Source organism: Dasypus novemcinctus, chromosome 6 (genome assembly GCF_030445035.2).
Source record: "Dasypus novemcinctus isolate mDasNov1 chromosome 6, mDasNov1.1.hap2, whole genome shotgun sequence".
NCBI classification, from domain to species: Eukaryota; Metazoa; Chordata; class Mammalia; order Cingulata; family Dasypodidae; genus Dasypus; species Dasypus novemcinctus.
Window position 1 is genome coordinate 133,449,695 of NC_080678.1, and position 22,800 is coordinate 133,472,494.

At 40.3% G+C, this 22,800-nt stretch overlaps 1 protein-coding gene and 2 pseudogenes across 12 annotated transcripts in view; 2 read left to right on the forward strand and 1 right to left on the reverse strand.

The window, feature by feature from the left end:
- The window catches only part of LOC131278845 (uncharacterized), a 146,177-nt gene that overhangs the window by 97,427 nt on the left and 25,950 nt on the right, over positions 1 to 22,800 (reverse strand). For 7 of the 12 annotated variants that reach the window (XR_011649134.1, XR_009186299.2, XR_009186298.2 and 4 more), the window contains exon 5: positions 164 to 286. The exons of the other annotated variants lie outside the window; for them this stretch is intronic. Coding sequence is in view for 1 of the 7 variants with exons in the window: in XM_058299446.2 (XP_058155429.1) it covers positions 164 to 286 (123 nt within the window). In the remaining 6 variants the exon portion in view is untranslated. The remainder of the gene's footprint in view (positions 1 to 163; positions 287 to 22,800) is intronic. 12 annotated transcript variants of the gene reach the window in all.
- LOC139439200 (RNA polymerase II elongation factor ELL2 pseudogene) lies at positions 10,493 to 16,548 on the forward strand (annotated as a pseudogene).
- LOC139439201 (transmembrane protein 144 pseudogene) lies at positions 17,701 to 18,280 on the forward strand (annotated as a pseudogene).

The following is a 22,800-nucleotide window of genomic DNA, read 5'->3' on the forward strand; positions in this document are numbered from 1 at the left end:
GAACACAAAGTTTTTATAGTGTCCAAAAGGAATCAATCAGTTTCTGACTCCTGAATTTCAAGCTTATAAATCATTATCTCTACAAAGAAACCATGTATATATCTGCAACTAAAAAAGGAAACAAATGTTATTGGGAGTTAGATAAAACACAACCTCTACCCACTGAAAGGAGGTGGCTGTAGTTCTCCAGCATCATGTCCCTGTACAGGGTCCTGTGAGCAGGGTCCAGGTGCTGCCACTCCTCCTGGGTGGAGCCCACGGTCATGTCCCTGAATGACAGTGACCCCTGGAACAGCACATTCATATTCAATGTAAACTGACTGAACCTGGATTACATACAACATATGTTTGGTAATTAACACTTGTCACGTTAACTGTTCATAGATGAAGAGAAACTGCGACATAGGATGCCTACTACAAATATTATATGTTGTGGAAAATGAGAAATCGCTCCCCACAACATATAACATAGTATAAGGATTCTTCCAGGGCACTAATTTTATTTACACATTTTCATACTAGGTCCTGTCATCATGCCACAAGCTGTCCCAATTCCTAAAAATAAAAAGATGATTAAGAAAATAATCTGGTCAGAGGCATAAATATCAGCAATAATTATTACAGTAGAATGCTAAAAATATCTGAAAGGTGGACAAATAATTGCAAAGGAAGAAGAAAAGTTCTATTTTGAACTATCAGACTGAGCTCCATTGAGAAAAAAAGCTTTGAGTCTTGACCCATAAATCTTGTGTTCCTTATAAATATGGACTGACTACATCAACAAGGGCTTGGAGGCATAAAAATACTTGATAAATTAATGGAACTAAAAATAGCACAAGATGATAGGAGAATAGGGTTTCAGATGTATTAAGATAAAGCCTCACAGAACTTCAGGAGAGATGGCAGGGAGTAGAATTCCAGGGCTCAGTCCTTCTACCAAAACAACTATTAAAGAGGCAGAAACTGTCTGAAACAAGAATTTTGAAATCCCAGAGACCAAAAGAACTATGTACAGCATCCAGGGAAGAGTGGGAGGATGAGGCTAAAAAATTACAGTAAAGAACTGTAAATCACCCTCTCCACTCACAGCATCTATCAGTGCGCACTCCCCATTCTCACTGCAGGCCGCCATGGGGTCCAGCCCCTGGCTATACGGTGTTGACAGAAAGAGACATAAAAATCCTCCTCGCCAAGAAGAGGGCTGGGCACGGCTGATCAATGGATCATGGCCTGTGATTAGCAATTTGGATTGATCGCTGGGTCCTGGCCTTGAGGGCAGCTATTATTTCAACCCAGCCCAGGACAAAGGTGGTGGCAGCCACTGTTCAACTCCCATTACAGCCTCCCCCAAACCCAAAGACTGCAGCAGGCATTGTTTCAACCCTCCCCAGACAGAGGAGATTTAAACATGGAGCACCTCCTCAGGGGCTGCAGGAGACAATTAGCTGACGGGCTATATTTGCTGGGCAGGCCGGAAATGTTCAGCTTTGGGGACATCGGAGAAGCTCTTAGCATCCTTCCTTATCCCCTCTATAGGGCATGCGGAGGCAGCCTGCACCCGTTCTGTGGATCCCTGACCCTGTTTTGGTTAGTAAAGACCGACTTGGGAAAGTCCTCTGTGGGGTGACCCTCCTACCAGAATTTGCTCCAGGCAAAAGTAGCATGAGACAATGAAACAATGTAGGAAACTACAAAGGCAGAAAGTCTGGGACAAAGTCCTGCCAACTTGAAATATCCAGGAAAGGGAAGTATGTCCCCTCTCGGACAACCAAACTCCTATAAACAGGTAAACTCCAAAACAACTAACAAGCAAGAGCCCAAAACAGAACAGAGACCCAGAACAACAGGAAAAACAATGCATGCTGCTTTTGCCTTGGCTAGATGCCTGCCTTACAAGAGGGCTGAAGTTCAAAACATATGTCTGATCACCATTTGGTTACGAAAGCAAGAAACAGACATCCAAGGGAGTAAATTTCAAATTTAACATTTAAAATATTAAAATGTACCATGGGAAAAAAGAGTACAAGAAAAAGAAACAGGAAATGATGGCCCATCAAAAGGATGAGGACAAAAATCCAAAAAACATCAACAAAGAAAATAAGAATGTGGACATATTGAACAAAGCCTTTAAAAAAAATTCAAAAATACTCAAGGATGGGAAGCAGTTGTGGCTCAACTGACAGAGTGTCTGCCTACCATATGGAGGGTCTAGGGTTTAATACCCAGGGCCTCCTGACCTGTGTGGTGAGCTTGCCCATGCGTAGTGCTGCTGCATGCAAGAAGTGCCGTTCACACAGGAGTGTCCTCCACATAGAGGTGCCCCACGTGCAAGGAGTGTGCCCTGCAAGGACAGTTGCCCCACGTGAAAAAAGCACAGCCCACCCAGGAGTGGTGCCGCACACGGAGTGCTGATACAGCAAGATGATGCAACAAAGAAAGCGACACAGTTTCCTCGTGCCAAGTGACAAGAATGCAAGTGGACACAGAAGAACACACAGCAAAATGGACACAGAGAGCAGACAATGGGGAGAAGGGGAGAGAAATAAATAAAATAAATATTTAAACAAATAAAAAAATAAAAATACTCAAGGAAATAAAGGAAAGTACAGAGAAAGAACTAAAGGATATCAAGAAAACCATGAATGAACAATATGAGAGTCTAAGCAGAGAGATAGAAATTTTGAAAAGGAACCAAACAAAATTACTCAGGTTGAAGAACTCAATAACTAAAATAAAAAATGCCCAGGATTTCTGGCAGAAGAAAGAATCACTGAACTTGAAGACAAGTCACCTGAAATGAGTCAGTTGAGGAATAGAAAGAAAAAAGAAATATTAAGTGTGGGACACCATCCAGCATATCAATATACACATTATGGGGGTCCCAGAAGGGAAAGAAGGAGAGAAAGTGGCAGAAGGGATATTCAATGAAATAATGACAGAGAACTTCCCAAACTTAACAAAAGATATGAATATGCACATCCATTAGTATAACGTGCTAAAATGCAAATGCATAAAAAGTTATGATAAATCTATGGTTTTGGACATAAAATGTGCAAAGATATAAGTGGTAACAAGTACAAAAAATTGGGGGGATGACAAAGGGGAATAGGAAAAATATATATGCATGCTATTGAAGTTAAGTTGGTATCAAACCAAACATGATTATTGTACCTTTAAGATGTTCAATTTTAACCCTATGGTAAGCACAAGGAAAACAGATGAAAATTTATCTAGATAGAAAGAAGGCACTCAATATGGTACAAGAGAAGAAAGATAATAAATATAAAAGTAGGCTTTAATGGAACTGGGGGGAAATGGTAGAAGACTTACAAAGGCCAAATAGCAATATGGGAGAAAAAAGTCCTGTATTATCAATAGTGACTTTAAATGTAAATGGATAAAACTCTCCAGTCAAAAGGCAGAAATTGGCAGAATGAATAAAGGATGACTCAACTGTAAGCTATCTGCAAGACACTCACCAAAAAGTCAAAGATGCAAGTAGGTTGAGGGTGAAAGGATGAAAAAATATATACCACGCAAATAGTGACCAAAGTGAGCTAGGGTGGCTATACAACTACCAGATGAAGTAAACTTTAAGTCAAAAACAGTTATGAGGTGCGAAGCAGATGTGGTTCAAGAGACTGAGCTCCCATCTAAATACAAGGGAGGTCATAGGTTCAGTTCCTGAGGACTCCTGGAGAAGGCGAGCTGGCATGATGGGCAGGCAAGGTGAGCTGATGCAACAAAGAGACACAAAGAGGAAAGACAATGAAAGATACAACATACCAGGGAGCGGAGGTGGCTCAAGTGATTGAGCACTTCTCTCCCACATGGGAGGTCCCAGGTTTGGTTCCCAGTGCCTCCTAGTGGAAACGAGCAGACACAGAGAGCAGGCAGTGAGCACAAACAATGGGGGTGGTGGTGATGAATAAATAAATAGATCTTTAAAAAAAGTTATAAGGGATTACAATGGTCATTACATACTTATAAAGATCTTGGACAATTCAACAGGAAGATGTAACAATTATAAATATATATGAACCAAACAGCAGAGCCCCAAAATATGTGAACTAAATACTGACAGATTTGAAGGAAGAAATTGACAGTTCTACATTAATAGTAGGAGATTTAACATACCACTCTCAATAATGAATAGAACATACAGTCAGAAGATCTATAAGTACTGAACTTGGAATGATATATTAAAACAACTAGACCTAACAGACATATATAGAACACTTCACCCAACAAAAACAGAATATACATATTTCAAGCACACATGGGTCATTCTCCCATGGATAGCCTCTATGTTGGGTCAAAAGTCTCAGTAAATTCAAAAATATTGAAATCATTCAATGTATGCGCTCTGAACACAATGGACTAAAACTAGAAATCAATAACAGAGGGAAAAATGGAAATTTCAAGTATGTGGAAACTAAACAACATACTCTTAAACAATCAATGGGTTAAAGAGAAAATCAAAAGCAAAATTTGGATATCTCTTGAAGTGAATGAAAATGAAAATGTAACATACTCAAACTGACAGGATCCAGCAAAGGCAGTGCTGAGAGGGAAATTTATAGCTTTAAATCCTTACATTAAAAAACACTTCAAATTAGAAACCCAACCTCAAAATTAGAAGAGCTAGAAAAGGAAGAGTACACCAAACCCAAAGTGAATAGAAGGAAGGAAATAAAGATAGGGGGAATAAATGAAATAGAAAACAAAAATACAAAGGAAACAATAAAACCAAAAGTTGGCGCTTTGAAAAGATCAATAAAGCTGATCTTTAGCTAGACAAAGAAAAAAATGAGAAAGGATATGTATAACAAAAATCAGAAATGAAAAGGGGAACAACACTACTGACCCCTGCCGAAATTAAAAGGATAATATGAACAACTGTATGCCAATAAATTAGATAATATAAATGAAATGGACAAATTCGTAGAAACACACAAACTACCTACATTAACTCAAGAAAAAATAGAACATCTCAGCAAACCAATAACTAGTAAAGAGATTGAATCAGTCATCAAAAACCTCCCAACAAAGAAAAACCCAAGGTATTTTCATTTTCATTACAATAATAATAATAATAAACAAACCAAAAAATCACACAAACGAAAAGAAAAGCTCAGGACCAGATAGCCTCACAGGGAATTCTACCAAACGTTCCAAGAAGACAACTTCAATTCTGCTCAAACTCTTACCATTAAACCAAAGCTGAATAAAGATACAAGAAAACTACAGACTAATATCTCTTGTGAATGTAGATGCAAAAATCCTCAACAAAATACTAGGAGACCAAATCCAATAGCATACTGAAGGAATTATATGCCAATGGCAAGTGGGATTTATCCCTGATATGCAAGGTTGGCTCAACATAAGAAAATCAATTAATGTAATATACCACATTAACAGAATGAAGGAAAATAACCACATGATCATATCAATTGATGCAGAAAAAACAACTGACAAAAGCAGTACCACTTCTTGATTTTAAAAAAATTTATATCACTAGGAATAAAAGAAAACAACCTCAACATGATAAAAGGCAAATATGAAAAACCCACAGCTAACATCTTAATGGTGAAAGACTGAAACCTTTCCCTCTAAGATCAGAAATAAGACAAGAATGCCCACTGCCTCCATTGTTATTCTACATTGTACTGAAAGTTCTTGCCAGCACAATTAGGTAGGAAATAGAAATAAAAGGCATCCAATTTGGAAGGGAAGAAGTAAAACTTTCCCTATTTGCAGATGGTATGATCCTATATACAGAAAATCCTGAAAAATCCACAACAAAGCTCTCAGACCTAATAAATGACTTCAGCAAAGTGGCAAGGTACAAGATCAACATCCAAAAATAACAATAGTGTTTCTATACACAGGCAATTAATAATCAGAAGAAGAAATCAAGAAAAATATTCCATTTATGATAACAATCAAATGTTTAGGAATAAATCTGACCAAGGATGCAAAGGACTTGTACACAGAAAACTACAAAACATTACTGAAAGAAATTAAAGACATAAATAAATGGAAAGATAGTCCATAATCATGGATTAGAAGACAAAACATTACTAAGATGTCCATACTCGGAAGCAGATGCGGCTCAAGTGATTGAGCTCCCAAATACCACATGGGAGGTCCTGGGTTTGGTTCCTGGGGCCTCCTGGAGAAGGTGAGTTGGTGTGATGGGCAAGCGCAGAGAGCTGATACAAGATAACACAACAAAGAGATACAAACAGGAAAGTCGATGAGAGTCACAACAAACCTGGGAGCTGCAGTGGCTCAAGCAATTGAGCACTTCTCTCCCACATGGGAGATCCCAGGTTCAGTTCCCGATGCCTCCAAAAGAGAAGACCAGCAGACACAGAGAGCAGACAGCAAGTGCCAATGAGGGGGGTGTGAATAAATAAATAAAATGCATCTTTAAGAATGAAAATAAAATTTACAAAAAGATGTCAATACTACTCAAAGCAATTTATAGATTCAATGTAGTCCCATATAAAATTCCAACAACCTTCTTTGCAGATATGGAAAAGGCAATCATCAAATTCATATGGAAGGGTAAGGGGCCCCAAATAGCTAAAAGCATCTTGAAAAAGAATGAAGTCAGACTACTCACACTTCCCAATCTTGAAACTTGTTATAAAGCCACAGTAACCAGTACAACATGGTCTTGGCACAAAGTCAGACATATAGACCACTGGAATAGAATTCAACGAGGTGGCAAAAATCACTCATTTGGGAAACAACAGTATCTTCAACAAGGGGTGCTGGGAAAACTGAATCTCCATTTGCAAAAAAAGGGAGCAGGACCACCACCTCATACAATATGCAAAAATCAACTCAAAATGGATCAAAAACTTAATACAGGAACTAGAACTATCAAACTTTTAGAAGAAAATGTTGGGAAGCATCTTCAGGACCTTGTGCAGAAAATGGTTTCTTAGATTTCATACCAAAGCACAAGCAACAAAGAAAAAATAGGTAAATGGGACCTTATCAAAATTAAAATTTTTCTTACTCAAAGTACTTTATCATGAAAGTAAAACAACCTACACAATAGGAGAAAATATTTGGAAACCATATATCTGATATAAAGGATTAGTATCCAGAATATATAAACCTTCAGCTTAACAACAAAAAGACAACCCAATTTTAAAATGGGTAAAGGCTTGAATAGACATCTCTCCAAAGAAGATATACAAATGGCAAGAAAGTGCATGAAAATATGCTGAACATTATTAGCCATCAAGGAAAGGCAAATCAAAACCATAATGAGATAACATTTCACACCCACTAGAATGGCTGCTACTAATAAAATGGACAATAACAAACGTTGGAGAGGATGCGGGGAAATAGGAACAGTCATTCATTGCTAGTGGCAATGTAAAATGGTAGCACCACTGTGGGGGACAGATTGGCAGTTCCTCAGAAAAGTAAGTATAGAACTACTATATGACTCAGTAATCCCACTTCTAGATATATACCTAAAAGAACTGAAAGGAGGGATTCGAACCAATGTTCATAGAACCATTATTCACAATTGCCAAAAGATGGAAGCAGCCCAGATGTCCATCAACTGATGAATGAAAAAATAAAGTGTGGTATATACATACAATGGAATATTATTCAGTCATAAAAAGGAATGAAGTCCTGATACATATGACAACATGAACCTAGAAGATATCACTTTGAGTGAAATAAAGCAGAAACAAAGGGACAAATATTGTATGATCTGACTCAAAACAATAAAGCAAACTCAAAGAATCAGAATCTAGAATATAGGTTACCAGGGGATGGGATTGGGATAGAGAATGGGAAGTTAAGGCTTAAAATGTACAGGGTTCCTATTTGGAATGATGGAAACATTTTGGTAATGGATGGTAATGATGGTAACACAACATTGTAAATGCAAATAGCACTCAAATATATATCTGAATATGATTAAAAGGGAAATGTTAGATTGTATATATGACAATAGAATTAAAAAATTTTTAATCCATGTGACTACACTACACAAATAGGAAACCTAAATTAAACCATGGACTTTAATTAACAGAATTATAAAAATGTGCTATCATCAATTGTAACAAATGTTGCATACCAATGCAAGGTGTTGGTGGTGGGGTGGTATATGGGAATCCTTTTCTAATGCTTTTATGCGCCATTGTTCGTTAAACCCACAATTTCTCTAATAAAGAAAAAAATAAAAAGCCTCACAGACATAATCAGGAACAAGATTATAAGTAATTGGGGACTTATCCCACAGTTTAGATGTTCCATAATGTTTGATCATTTACCCCTTAACTAAAATTTGAGCACTCACCCAGCACAGTTATTTATACATTGATATATATGTGAAATCTCATTCATATTTTTGTAAAATACAGATACCCGTGTATAAATATGCTAGTATTTCCTTCATACATTCAGTGGATTTTCTTGGGCACTCCTTGAGGTAGTGTTCTCTAAGGGTCCCCAGGTCAACAAAATTAGCATCACCTGGGAACTTGTTAGAAAACCACGTTCTCAGGTCTTGCCACAGACCTACTGGGGCAGCCAGCTTCCAAGATGGCCTCCAAAGATTCTGGCCTCCTAGAATTCATGCCTTGGTGCAATCTCCTCCCACATTAAATAGGGATGAATTTTTAAACCAATAGGATGTTGCTAAAGCTGCCAATACAAAATTACCAGAAATGGGTTGACTTTTATAAAGGAAATTAATTTGAGGTAAAAGCTTACAGTTCTGAGACAGTGAAAAGTCCAATTCAAGGCACCATCAGAGATGCTTTCTCACCAAAGGCTGGCTGCCAGCAGATCCTGGAGGGTCTGCCAATCTCCCTCTACTTTCTCCTCAAGCTCAGCTGTGGGCAATCTGGCTTCTCTCCCTAGGCATAGCTCCTGGAGCCTCTTGGGCTTCTCTATCTTTCTGCAGCTGTAGGTGAACCTGGAGTCCTTTCCTTCACATGGCAGGGTCAAAATGGCAGAGCACCCTTTCTCTGTGTCTTTTCTGTGTGTTCTCAGTTTATATAAGACCCAGCAAGAGGGCAGAGACCCAACCTGGGTCATGCCTCACTGACATATACTCTAATCAAAAACCTGAAAGCAATCTAATCAAGCGCTCTAATCAAAGGCCCCTTAACTGAATTTGATGCACTCAAAGGACCCCACACTCACAGGAATGGATTATTTAAGAACATAATCTTTTCTAGGATTCACAAAATTCAAACCATCACAACAGAGTGTGATTTCTGAGGCCAGGTCAGAAAAGACATTGTTCCCTTTCACTTAGTTCCCTCCTGTTTGCTTTCTCTATGAAAAGCCAGCTGCCATGCCATGAGGTCACTCAATCACCACAGCAAGGTCCACATGATGAGGAACAGAGGCCTCCTGTCAAAGGCCAGCACTAATTTGCCAGTGATGCAAGTCAGTCATCTTAGCAGTGCATCCTTCAAACCAGTCAAACTACAAAATGGCTGCAGCCCCAGCTGACCACGAGACCACAACCAGAACCACCCTGCTAGGCCACCTGTAAATACCAGGCCCACAAAAATGGTATGAGATGCATTATTTTTCTGCAAACCTACAACTACTCTAATAAAAAATATAAATTAAAAAAAAACTACATGAGATAATAAATATTTGTTGTTTTAATCCACTAATTTCTTGGGTAATTTTTTACACAGCATTAAATAACTAATATACAGGAAGTGGACTTGGCCCAGTAGATAGGGCACCCATCTACCACATGGAGGTCCACGGTTCAAACCCCGGGCCACCTTGACCCGTGTGGAGCTGGCCCATGCGCAGTGCTGATACACGCAAGGAGTGCTGTGCCATGCAGGGGTGCCCCCGTGTAGGGGAGCCTCACACACAAGGAGTGCACCCCGTAAGGAGAGCTGCCCAGCACGAAAGAAAGTGCAGCCTGCCCGAGAATGGTGCCGCACACATGGAGGTCTGACACAACAAGATGACACAACAAAAGGAAACACAGATTCCTGGTGCCACTGATAAGGATAGAAGCAGTCACAGAAGAACACACAGTGAATGGACACAAAGAGCAGACAACTGGGAGGGGGAGAGAAAGAAAAATAAAAAATAAATCTTAAAATTAATTAATTAATAATACAGCTACATAATCCATTATTCTGGGAATAGGGCCTAGCAATGAGTGTTTTAACAAGCCCTCCAGGTGATTCAGATAGACACTAAAGTTTGAAAACTAGACCCAGAGATGGGGTTGAAAAACTTCCATAAAGAGCCATACAGTAAGTTATATCTTAAAAGCCATATAGTTCTTGTCAAAATTAATTAGCTCTGTCATTACAACATGAAAGCAGCCACAGACAACACATAAACACGGGGGTTTTTCTGTGTGCCAATAAAACTTTATTTACAAAAACAAGTGGCACTAAATTACAGTATGCCAGAAGTGGGATGGCTGTCACAGTGACGGCTGTGGCACACTGTGGCCTTTAAGATGGCAGCAGGCCTGCAGGAGGAGGACCACTTTAGGTTGCCATGCAGGCATGTGGAGCAGGACAGTATCACTGTACTCACATGAACCTCACTGAGACGGCGATCGGGGCACCAGAGACCTACCAGGGCCACAAAAATTTAATTCCTTTTTCACCTTCGATTCAGTTCCAAGGGCTCCAAGGACTCGTCAAAATTCCTAACAAGCAATCTCCCCAAAGAAGTACATAACTTTAGCTTTTATTTGTCAAATGTGGGTAAAGATAACCCTCAAGGCAGTTTCGACTGCATCCAGCAAACATTCTCCAGCTCTGGAGCCTCCCAGCTCAAATGTATGGGATTTAAACAAGATTAAAAAAATTTAATTTGTGCAACAAACAACTGGTATCAGATGACACAAGAAAGAATGATCCAGGCAGAGAAGAAATCCCACAACCATAGCACAGAAGTTATCAAACCATATATGGTTATCAAGCCATATACGTAGGAAAAAGAGTGCAAATTCAGAAAGCAGCTCAAGATGTTTCAGATGCAGTACCTAAGAGAAAAAGGTCAACTCCCATGAACCCTACAAATACAATTCAAAAGACACACAGCAGCAGCAGTGCTTCTCAGCAGCCATAAAGGGACAAAGTGATTCATTTACTGGCACTGAAGGCCTACAAGAAACCTGAGCTGCTTGCTCCACTGCAGAAAGATGGCATCAATTAAAAAGACAAGAACTTCCTCAGAGCAATTCTGAAATAGGTAGCCAATCTGAATCCTAATGTCCTCTCATATACCTTAAAAGATTATGTTTTAAAGAGCCTCAAAGAGGGAAGCGGACTTGGCCCAGTGGTTAGGGCGTCTGTTTACCATATGGGAGGTCCGTGGTTCAAACCCCGGGCCACCTTGACCCGTGTGGAGCTCGACCATGCACAGCGCTGATGCATGCAAGGAGTGCCCTGCCACACTGGGTTGTCCCCTATGTAGGGGAGCCCCACACACAAGGAGTGCGCCCCATAAGGAGAGCCGCCCACCGTGAAAAGAAAGTGCAGCCTGCCCAGGAATGGCACCACATACATGGAGAGCTCACACAACAAATGATGCAACAAAAAAAGAAACACACATTACTGTGCCGCTGACAATAGAAGCAGACAAAGAAGACACAGCAAATAGACACAGAGAACAGACAATCAGGGTGGGAGGGGGGAGGAGAGAGAAATAAATGAAGAAATAAATCTTTAAAAAAAAACATATATATATATATATATAAGAGGTTCCCATATATCCCACACCACACCACACCCCACTCCTCCCACATTAACAACCTCTTTCATCATTGTGGCACATTCATTGCATTTGGTGAATACATTTTGGAGTACTGCTGCATCACATGGGTATTAGTTTACATTGTAGTTTACATTCTCCCCAGTCTATTCAGTTGGTTATGGCAGGATATATAATGTCCAGCTTCTGTCCCTACAATATCATTTAGGACAACTCCAAGTCTCAAAAATGCCCCCACATCACATCTCTTCTTCCCTCTCCCTGCCCTCAGCAACTACTAAGGCCATTTTCTCCACATACATCAATGATAAAATTTCATTGCTAGAGTTACAACAGCTCTATAATAGAATACCAGTAAGTCCACTCTAATCAATATTTTATTCCTCCATCCTGTGGACCCTGGGATAGTAATGTCCACTTCACCTTGAAATCTAGAGGGGGCTTAGATCCCACATGGCTGATGGATGTGATTCTCCTGCTTGCAGTTGTAGGCACTCTCAGTTCCCTGTTGTGGGGGTTGACCATATTCACCTCCCTGTTAGTTGGCCTGGGTAAGTCCAATGAACCAGAGAGTAGGAGTTACAACTCTGCTCAGGCTCAGGACCCAGCTGGCACATGCCCAGTCCAGAGCTTCAAGTTTCCTGAGTATACACCAACCCCAGTACCAACCACAGGTTCAGTAAAAGTGACAGAAGAGGCATGTGTAGAAAGGTCACATCTGAGTCCAACTCTATCACACTCAGGAACACAAATTACAAAGTAGGGCCCACTGACAAGGCACTGAACTCCAGGGCCATCTGCCATGACCATAGAGCCTGTGTGTCTCCATAGCTCTCAGGAGCAACAGTACCTGGGATTCTATCTAATTGTATCTACTTTGGCTCTCTCTGGGATCCTGCTGAGACGTGCATAAGCACGACCCCTCTGATGACCTCCCAACTCTTTTTTGAAGACTCTTAGCCATATAATCTCATTTGTCTTTATCAATATTCCCCTTTTATTCAAGGTCTTTTTCTAATTGCATCATTAGCTAGTGATTGGTAGTAATCCCTTGGTACCAGGGAGGCTCATCCCTGAGAGTCAAGTCCCATGCTGGGAGTAAGATAATGCATTTACACGCTAAGTTTGGCTTAGAGAGTGGCCACATTTGAGCAACACGGAAGCTCTCAGGAGGTAACTCTTAGGCACTCTGCAGCTCTAGGCCTAGTCAAAACTTCAGGCATGCAGGCTCATAAGCATAGTCATCAGTATCAAGGGCTCTGGACCATCCTTCTTCACTGGTCATTGCCCTTGCACTTGGGGGATTGTTGCTGTTCCATGTATATAGGGTATATAAAAATGTTCAGATATTCGTTGGGTATTTTCATACTAGTTAGAGTTACAAACGACAACTGAGGTAGTGCTGAGTTATTAGACTATGAATTCTAACTCCAATTCCCCTAGCACTCAGAAGGCCAGAAGACTCAAGACTACCTTCTGATAGTTTTAGTCAAAATGGTAGTTATCCATTTATAAACCCCCTCATCATGACTCTTCTACCTTCCACTTACTTGTTAAGTTTATTTCTCTAAGACTTAAAGCCTTCCAATTGCTCCTACGCTGGTTGAGCCTTGAAATCCTACAAGTTATGTGGCCAACTCCTACTCTCCTGTTCTTAGGGCCTTTCCTGGACATCTAACAAAATGACAGTGATTGACCAGTCCCAGCCCCAAAACAAGGGATATCTCCAACTGCAAGCAAAACTATTTCATTCCTCTGCCCCATAATATCTATATCCTTTCTCAGCCTGAAGCAGTCAGAGGGCACATCATCCCAAATGCCTCAAGACTGAGGAATGAACAAAAATAAGGTGGTGGGGGGAGTGTAACTGCTAACTAAAGTAGATTTATTGTTATTGTGGTTATCTTATTTTAACTGAGTAATTGTAACAATTTATATAAAAATAAATTTTTAAATTAAAAAAACAGTAGTATCTACTAAGAGAAAGAAACTAGACAACAGGTACTACATATTGTTTGACTCCATCTATGGAAAATAGAAATAGAAATAAATTGAAAAACAGAAACAGAATAGCAGATGTGTATGCCAGGGGAAGCATAGAACGATTGAGAGGTAATTTTTAAGGGGTAGAGCTTTTTTCCTTTTTTTTTTTTTTCATTATTATTATTATTACTGGAATGATGAAAATTCTCCAATAATGACTGAAATGATAAATGCGCAACTACATGATTACACCAAATACCAATAATTATACACTTTGGATGAACTGTATGCTTTATCGGTACATACCAATAAAACTGATTTGTTTGGAAAAAAATAAAGAAATGACACTGAGACTGTTGAGGGAACTTGCCAAGTTAAATAACTCCAGTCACGTTCCAATGAAGGAGTTAAAGAGAGCTGTGCTGCCTCAAAAGAGTCTTCCTCAACACCAGCACTCCCAGATTATTTGATAAAATATATTGTTATTGTCTCCTATGAGCAATGCCAGAATTACAGGGATGACTTCAATGCCAAGTATTATGAGTACAGGGCCTTGCAGACCAGGATGGAGACTGTGGCTAGATTTATCAGACTTGGTGCAAAATGAAAGTACCTTTCTCTGAGCTCAAAAAAGCATCAGAATGTTCATGAAGTTTTACAAGAGTATCAGAAGATCAAGCAGTCTAGTCCTAATTACCAGGAAGAAAAATACAGATGAATTTTCATAATAAGCTGGCTCATATTAAAAGACTAATAGGCAAATTTGACCAACAGCAAGCAGAGTCATGGCACTAGAACTCTGCTGGGGCCAGAAGATGAGAATAAAGTTAAGTTTATTTAATTAAAATTCCAAATGAGTTGCATGAAGATTCCAAAAGGATGAAATTTTGCCTGTTGAAAGTTTCAGTATTAGTAAACTTGAGTTCCCTTTTTTTTTTTCCACTTTACTTCACTTCCCTGTATTTTTGAAGCTTTCTCTGGTCCTGTTTTTCCCCTAAAGACTTGTGTTTATGTCAATAAGAAATCTTTTATTTTAGGCAGATAGGGGAGATACAGTATCTATACGTCAAGTCATTTTTTTTCATCAAAAACTTATGTTTGTCACTAGGAATTTTTTTGTAAGATATTGGGAACCCAATTCTCACACTTCAATGTTGTGTGCATAAAAAATAATAATAATAATATCCAAAGTCAAATGCTTCAGGATAAACATAAACCGATTTTCTGACCCTTCTTAATGTGAACTCTTTGCCATAAGTTGTAGAATGATTAGAATTGCGCACAAAATACAAAAAACTAAGTATATATGTACGTACGTAGATATACATACACATATGTATATACAGGCTTACTTGATCTAGAACAGTAAATCTGCCTGCAAGTTAACTCCTCATTGCAATGGTTGCCTTAAGGTGTTTACTAGTTGAGTACATAGTGTGGTTAAACATAAGCTACACCGCTTCCCACTTGATTAGAGCAACAGGAAGCACACCTACCAGAGTCTGAAGCGTGTGCTTGAACTGTGTGTGTACAGGTTATGTGGATGTGAGCAAGCATCAGAAAAAAAGCTGCAACTCCTAGAAGACCAAATGCTAAGGTTAAATAACTGACAGATGCTACTACAAGGGCTTTTTTCTGTCAAATTGTTACTTTATTGCAGAAGACAATGCATTTCCATTTCAACAGTTTGTCAGCTTTAATAATGTTAGGTAAAATCATTATGTTATTAAAATGAAAGAGGCCTACAGTTTGGGAACAAAAGTATAAAATTAAACATGCAGGTACCTACTTACATACTGCTATAATGTTTTGTTGGTTTTCCTTAGGAGGTACCAGAAAATGAGCCCTGGACCTCCCATGTGGGAAGCAGGCTCAATTGCTTGCACCACATCCACTTCTACAAAGTATTTTTTGAAGACACATATGCAAAGAGGTTATTACCTACATGTAATATATATCTGAGGTTTTTTTTTGGTTTGTTTGTTTGTTTTATCCTGGGCACCAGGATTATTAAAAAGCAGATATAGTTAAACATATCATACTGTGATTCATCAAAACAGCACACATTTTCATTTCATGGGGCATATATGTGACTTAAATTATCACTTGTTTCATCATGTGGGAACATAAATTATGTGGTTAAAAATATAAGGAATTTGAAGTAATGTTAATTCAAGTTGTACTGTCATTTAGTATTGTCTTTCCAAAGTGCTGCCAGTTGTAAAGGCAAGCATTATGTTTACAAATCTGTTTTGAAATGTTTGTCAAATTTGGGGCAGTATCTTTAATAAAGATGTTTGTCTCCAGCATCCAAAAACAATAACTTTTTAAAAAGTGACAGAGGAGTGGGCATAGCTCAGTGGATGAGTGCCTGCTTTCCATATAAAAGGTCACAGGTTCAATTCCTAGTACCTCCTTAAATAAATAAATAAAACTAGCTTCTTTCTTTCAAGTAGCAACTTCCTTAATAATAATTTTTAAAAATTTATTTTTGCATCTTGGGATGTACATGTTCCTAGAAGGAAAGCTAGAGTATAAAACAAGGGACTGAAACCACAGTGAACTCAGGTGTGTGGTTAGTAATACAAATACAAGGAAGTTTGTTCAGAGAAAGCCTGGTGAGGCTGCCCCAGGGAGCAAAGGGAGTGAGAGTGCTGGCTCCCCACCGGTGCTCTGCAGGCGGAGCTCAGGTGTGCCGGTCGAGAGCAAGCCTCACCACTGCCTGCCTGCAGCCCAACGCTCTTGAAAGGACAGCGAGACTACAGTGAACCAGCTCCCTGGGGGCACTACAGGACCCCTGAGCAATAAGCCACAGCTCCGGCCACTGGTTTCATCGCTTCTTCTGTAGCTGTCATTTTGTTTGGCTCAAACTTTCTAGCACTATAAAAATGTGATAATGGCAATGGAATGTTTCTTCAGTGGGTTCTTTGTGCTGCCATATGGTTGATTGCCTTAGATGGTCAATTTCTGATATTACCTAGCCCTAAATTTTGGCCTTTTGCAAAGCTTGGCAGCTGCATTTGGGCAACAGAGAACAGAGCTGTTGTCCCAATTATCAAAACCACTGGTTTACAGAGCAGATGTGGCTCAAGTAGTTGAGCACCTGCTTCCCACACAAGAGGTCCCGGGTTTGGGTTCCGGTGCCTCCTAAAAAAAAAAAACAAACAATAAGCAAAATAAATGAAAAAACCAACTCAGGGTTACCAACATGACTCAGCAGTTACGAAGTTCTGGGTTCAGTCCCCAGCCCTGGTACCTCAAAAAAAAAATTAGTTTAAGCCTTGGAATCTTAATCTAAGGATCATGTAATGGATTAACTGGCTGGGCAAGCTCAAGGCTTGGCTGGTTTGGAATGGCTGCACAAGAATATCAAAACCCCTGCTAATTACATTGGAGCTGGGCTATCAGTAGGAAATGCTTTCATATTTTTGTTTGTCAAAAGTGAAATACCAAGTAACAGACATACCACAGATACCACACGTTAATCACAGAACATGCAATCAACCAACTCAAGATAACTGGTATGAATATTACTGGGTGGATAAACTTCCTACAGTGGGAAACAGATGTGGCTCAACTGATAGAGCGTTGGCTTACCATATAAGAGGTCCAGGGTTCAGTACCCAGGGCTTCCTGGCCCTATGGTGAGCTGGCCCAAGTGCAGTGCTGCCACACACAATGAGTACCGTGCCACACAGGGGTGTCCCCCATGTAGTGGAGCCCCACTAACAAGGACTGCGCCCCACAAGGAGAGCCACCCTGCATGAAAGAAGTACAACCTGCCCAGGAGTGGCACCACACATATGCAGAGCCGACACAGCAAGATGAAGCAACAAAAAGAGACACAGATTCCCGATGCTGCCTGACAAGAATGCAAGCGGACACAGAATAATACACAGCGAGTGGACACAGAGCAGACAACAGGGGAAGAAGGGGGGAGAAATAAATAGGTTTTAAAAAAAACCTTCTACAGTGCTACACCACACAGTGGGCTGTAGTCTCACAGTGATAGCTGGAATACTCTGGATCCACATTTGCCAGTCATTTATATCAAGGACCACAGTAGACAAAATGGTGGTAAATATGTAGGGGCAAGTCAATACGATTTTGACTATGTCTTCGTACGCTTCAGTGGCATCTTTCTCACAAGTACAGTCTACTTTTTGGCTTACTACATAGCCATGAAAAATAGTCCTAAACTATATTCTGAAGCAATCTTAGGAGGATTCCTTTGAGGAATCCTCTGGGCAATAGCTACCTGCTGTTAGCTAATCGCTAACTAATCACTCTCTTAAGTGTGTGGTCAGTTTTCCAATCATCATTGCTGATCCAGGATTCATAACTCCAGTGTGGGATATCTTCCTGTTTAAGGAAATACAGAGTTTAAAATACTACCTGTTAATGATATTTATATTTTGTATCATCTTGACGGGAGGATTAGGCCCTGCTCTTTCTAAGATCTAACAATCAAAAGACCAGCAGATGGCAGCAGTGGTTAAAAGGCCATCTCTGCCACTACAGCAACAATGTTCCTTAAAGAGTTCATTTTCAAATTATAAATGGACCTCAATCATTCTTTTTTCACAATATATATTTATGTATTCCCTTCCTGTCCCCCTCCCCCCCACCCTGCTTTTGCTGTCTGTATCCATTCACTGTGTGGTAATCTGTATCTTTTTGTTTTTTAAGATGTATTTTTATTTCTCTCCCCTTCCGGCTCCCTACCCCCCCCCCCCCCACAGTTGTCTGCACTCATGTCCATTTGCGGTGCATTCTTCTGTGTCCAGTTGCATTCTCGATGGCACTGGGAATCTGTGTCTCATTTTGTTGCATCATCTTGCTGTGTCAGCTCTCTGTGTGTGCAGCACCACACTTCTGGGCAGGCTGCGCTTTTTTTCGTGCCGGACAGGCTCTCCTTGCAGGGCACACTCCCTGTGTTTGGGTTTCCCCTATGTGCGGGACACTCCCACATGAGATGGCACACCTTGTGCGGCAGTACTGCACTTGGGTCAGCTCACCACACAGGCCAGGAGGCCCTGGGTTCGAACCCTGGACCTCCTATATGGTAGGTGGACACTCTTATCAGTTGAGCCACATCTGCTTCTATTTCTTTTTTTGGTCTTCTCATTTTTTTTTCTCTTCTAGGATTCACCAGGATTCAATTCTGGGACCTCTGATGTGAGAGGTTCCCTGTTAGCTGCGCCACCTCATTTCCTGGTTTCTGGCTCACCGCACTGGCACTCAGCTTGCCATGCAGGAACTGGCTTGCCATGTGGGCACTGGCTTACTATGTGGGTGCTGGCTTGCCACGGAGGCACACTTTCTCTTCTTCTTTTTCACCAGGAGGCCCCAGGGATCTAACCATATGGTAGGCAGAAGCCCTATCACTTGAACCACATCTGCTTCCCTCAACCATTCTTCAAGTGTGTAAATGATTGTTCCCCACAAATGTGAGAAACATGGAAAACTGAGTTGCAGTCAAGTAAAAAAGGGAAAATTCTTCTGATGAACTGTATATGAAGGACTTAACCGAGTGATTAAAATGTCTACATTTTCACAGCATTATTTGAGAGGGCTCCTTTTACCACAATATGTAAACATTATTGCATAATCCAGAAAACCATATGGAGTCCATTTACAAAGAACTTACAGTCCAAATTTCCAACTTACTATCCTCATTAATTGAGAGAGGCAGAAATAATTTAGCAGAGAAAAACTTACTTTATAATAGAATCAATTCCAAATGATCTGGATCCTAGATAAAGAAAATGTCAAGGGTGGTAACTGAATGTTCAAAAGTCCATTTCGTTATTTTTAGTGAAAACTTAAATTCACTTCAAATCAGTATTGCCCAACTCTACCTCACCCACCCACCTTAGCTCTAAAGATTTTTATTATCCCTAGATAAAATCCATCCTCAAAGAACAAAAAGTTTTCACCATTTGAACCTCTATTATATATGTGTGTATATATATAATTGCGTACGTATACACACACACATAATTGCGTACGTATACACACATACACACATGGTATACAGAAATATATCATTCAAAATTTGGGGGAACATTCTAGAGATACTGAAGTGAGTTCTAGCTTATCAGAATGAGAATTTTAAATGGACCAACACGTGTTTGGATGTATCATTTATTATTTTTTTTCTGAAATTCCTAGAATCTCTGTTGTTAACTGGTAGTTTTCCTGTTTTTCTCTTGTATTGATTTGTCATTTCCACTAGGCAAAGAAAATGACAGAAAGCTGGCTTTATTTATTTATGAAAACTAAACTGGAAACGCTAGTGCAATGTTTATCACAATGCTTTCCATACTCATAAGAAATCAAAATTCTACAAGCTCTCACCTGTTAGTACAGTAATTGCTGTGCAGGAGAGATAGAACAACATTCTGCTTAAATGAATGGACTCTGGTTTAAATCTTTTTTTTTTTTCCAAGAAAAGAAAGAGTTTATAGCCTGGTTGGCCAGCAAGGAGCCTCAGATTAGTCTCCTGGTTTGAATCTTATCTCTGCCTCTTCTTAGTTTTGACTTTGAACAAGTTTTTGAGCCTCCCTATATCAGATTCTTTATCTCTAAATTGGAATAATGATAGTATCTATCTCCCATGAGAGGTTCAAATTAAAATCTGTAAAATAAGTTCAAGAGTATCCGGCACTTGGCAAACACTATATAATTGTTCGCTGTTAATATGTGTTGCTTGAGAAGGTAAACATGTATCTATGGATTGGAGAATACCTTTTAAGAAGTTGTCTCACCTCTCATCCAAACAATTATACTTCTTCCTCTAGCTATGAATTCAACATAACAATGATACTGGTGTCCCTGTTTTAATACTGATTTGCTTATATAAATAAAATATTTGTAACATTTTATAAATAAAATTCATTTTAATTTCAAATTGAGAAAGCAGACTTGGCCCAGTAGATAAGGCATCTGTCTACCACATGGGAGGTCCGCGGTTCAAACCCCAGGCCTCCTTGACCCGTGTGGAGCAGGCCCACACGCAGTGCTCATGCGCACAAGGAGTGCCATGCCACGCAGAGGTGTCCCCGCGAAGGGGAGCCCCACGCACAAGGAGTGCACCCTGTAAGGAGAGCCGCCCAGCACAAAAGAAAATTCAGCCTGCCCAGGAATGGCGTCGCACACACAGAGAGCTGACACACAAGATGATGCAACAAAAAGAAACACAGATTCCTGTGCTGCTGACAACAACAGAAGCAGACAAAGAAAGAACACGCAGCAAATGGACACAGAGAGCAGACAACACGGGGGTTGAAGGGGGAAGGGGAGAGAAATAAATGAAAAATAAATCTTTAAAAAAAATAATTTCAAATTGATATGTCATTGATTATGCTGATAAATGGAATAAACTGACATGATTTTTTAAAAGTTTGGGGAAGCAAATGTGGCTCAAGTGATTGAGCTCCCACCTACCACATGGGGGGGTCCGGGTTTGGTTCCTGGTGCCCCTGGAGAAGGCAAGCAAGACAGCAAAATTGGCCCAATGGGCAGGCATGGTGAGCGGACACAACAAAATGATGCAACAAGGCGACACAAAGAGGAAAGACAATGAGAGATACAACAAAGCAGGGAGCTGAGGTGGCTCAAGTGATTGAATGCCTCTCTCCAACATGGGAGGTCTCAGGTTCAGTTCCCAGTGCTTCCTAAAGAGAAGACAGGAAGACACAGCGCACACAGCAAATGGACACAGAGAGCAGACAGTGAACACAAATGGGGGGCGGGGGGCAAATAAACAAATAAATCTTTAAAAAAAAAAAGGTTGTTCAGGAGCTATAAAACAAATATATGCCATAAGTACAAGTATACCTGAATGGGGTATAACTGTATTCTTGTTGTCATAGGTATGTTCTCTGGATAGGTAGAAGCTCATACAGTAGCTATCAAAATATTAAACTTTCATCCTGGGGAAGTCCTGCTTCTTTCTCAAATGAGATGGTAAAAAAAACAAAAAACAAACTCTGGACTACATAAGCCTTACCTAATAAAAGAAAACAGTCCAATATGCCAAGCCCTCAATCTTAATGCTTGCACTTATGAAACTTACTCCTGTAATAATGAAACTAAGCCTAATTATAATCAATGCCTAAGAGTTACCTCCTGAAAACCTCCTTGTGGAGGACTTCCCTGTAAGCCAAGCTCTGCAAATAAACTCACCACCTGCTCCCAAAGTGGGACATGACTTCTGGGCATGAGCCTCCCTGGCATCAAGGGATTATTACCAAGTGTTAATCAGCAGTGCATCTGGAAAAAGACCTTTACCAAAAGGGGAAAATATTAAATAAAACAGAGTTTTTAAACAAAGCCTCAATCAAAAGTGCTCCTCAGATTTTATACACCTGTATGATTGTTTTGTAGGTTTGCAACTTCATAAAAAAATATGTTTTAAAAAAAAAAAGTGCTCCTGAGGGCTCTAGGGACATCCAGACACCATAGGCAAGCCACAAAGACTCATGCAATCAACCCTTGGTGGGCCCTATTTGGGAAAATATGAAAATCTATTTCCCAAATATAACAGTTATACTTATTTAAAATTCCCCTAATCATGATTCTTCTACTCTTTTTATACAAACCTGTAATTTTCAATGCACTTGTCAAATATGTTTCTCAGAGATGTATTTCCTCTTCCCCATGATATCTAAGACCCCTCTCAGCCTGAAGCAGTCAGAGCAGGCATCATCCCAAATCCCTCAAGACTAAGAGAAGAACAAAAATAAGGGGGGGGGAGGGGGGAGGGGGAAACGGACTTTGGCCGAGTGGTTAGGGCGTCTGTCTACCACATGGGAGGTCCGCGGTTCAAACCCCGGGCCTCCTTGACCCGTGTGGAGCTGATCAGCTGGCCCATGCCCAGTGCTGATGGGCGCAAGGAGTGCCCTGCCACACAGGGGTGTTCCCTGCGAAGGGGAGCCCCACGTGCAAGGAGTGCACCCGTTCAGGAGAGCCGCCCAGCACGAAAGAAAAGTGCAGCCTGCCCAGGAAAGGTGCCGCCCACACTTCCCATGCCGCTGACAATAGAAGCGGACAAAG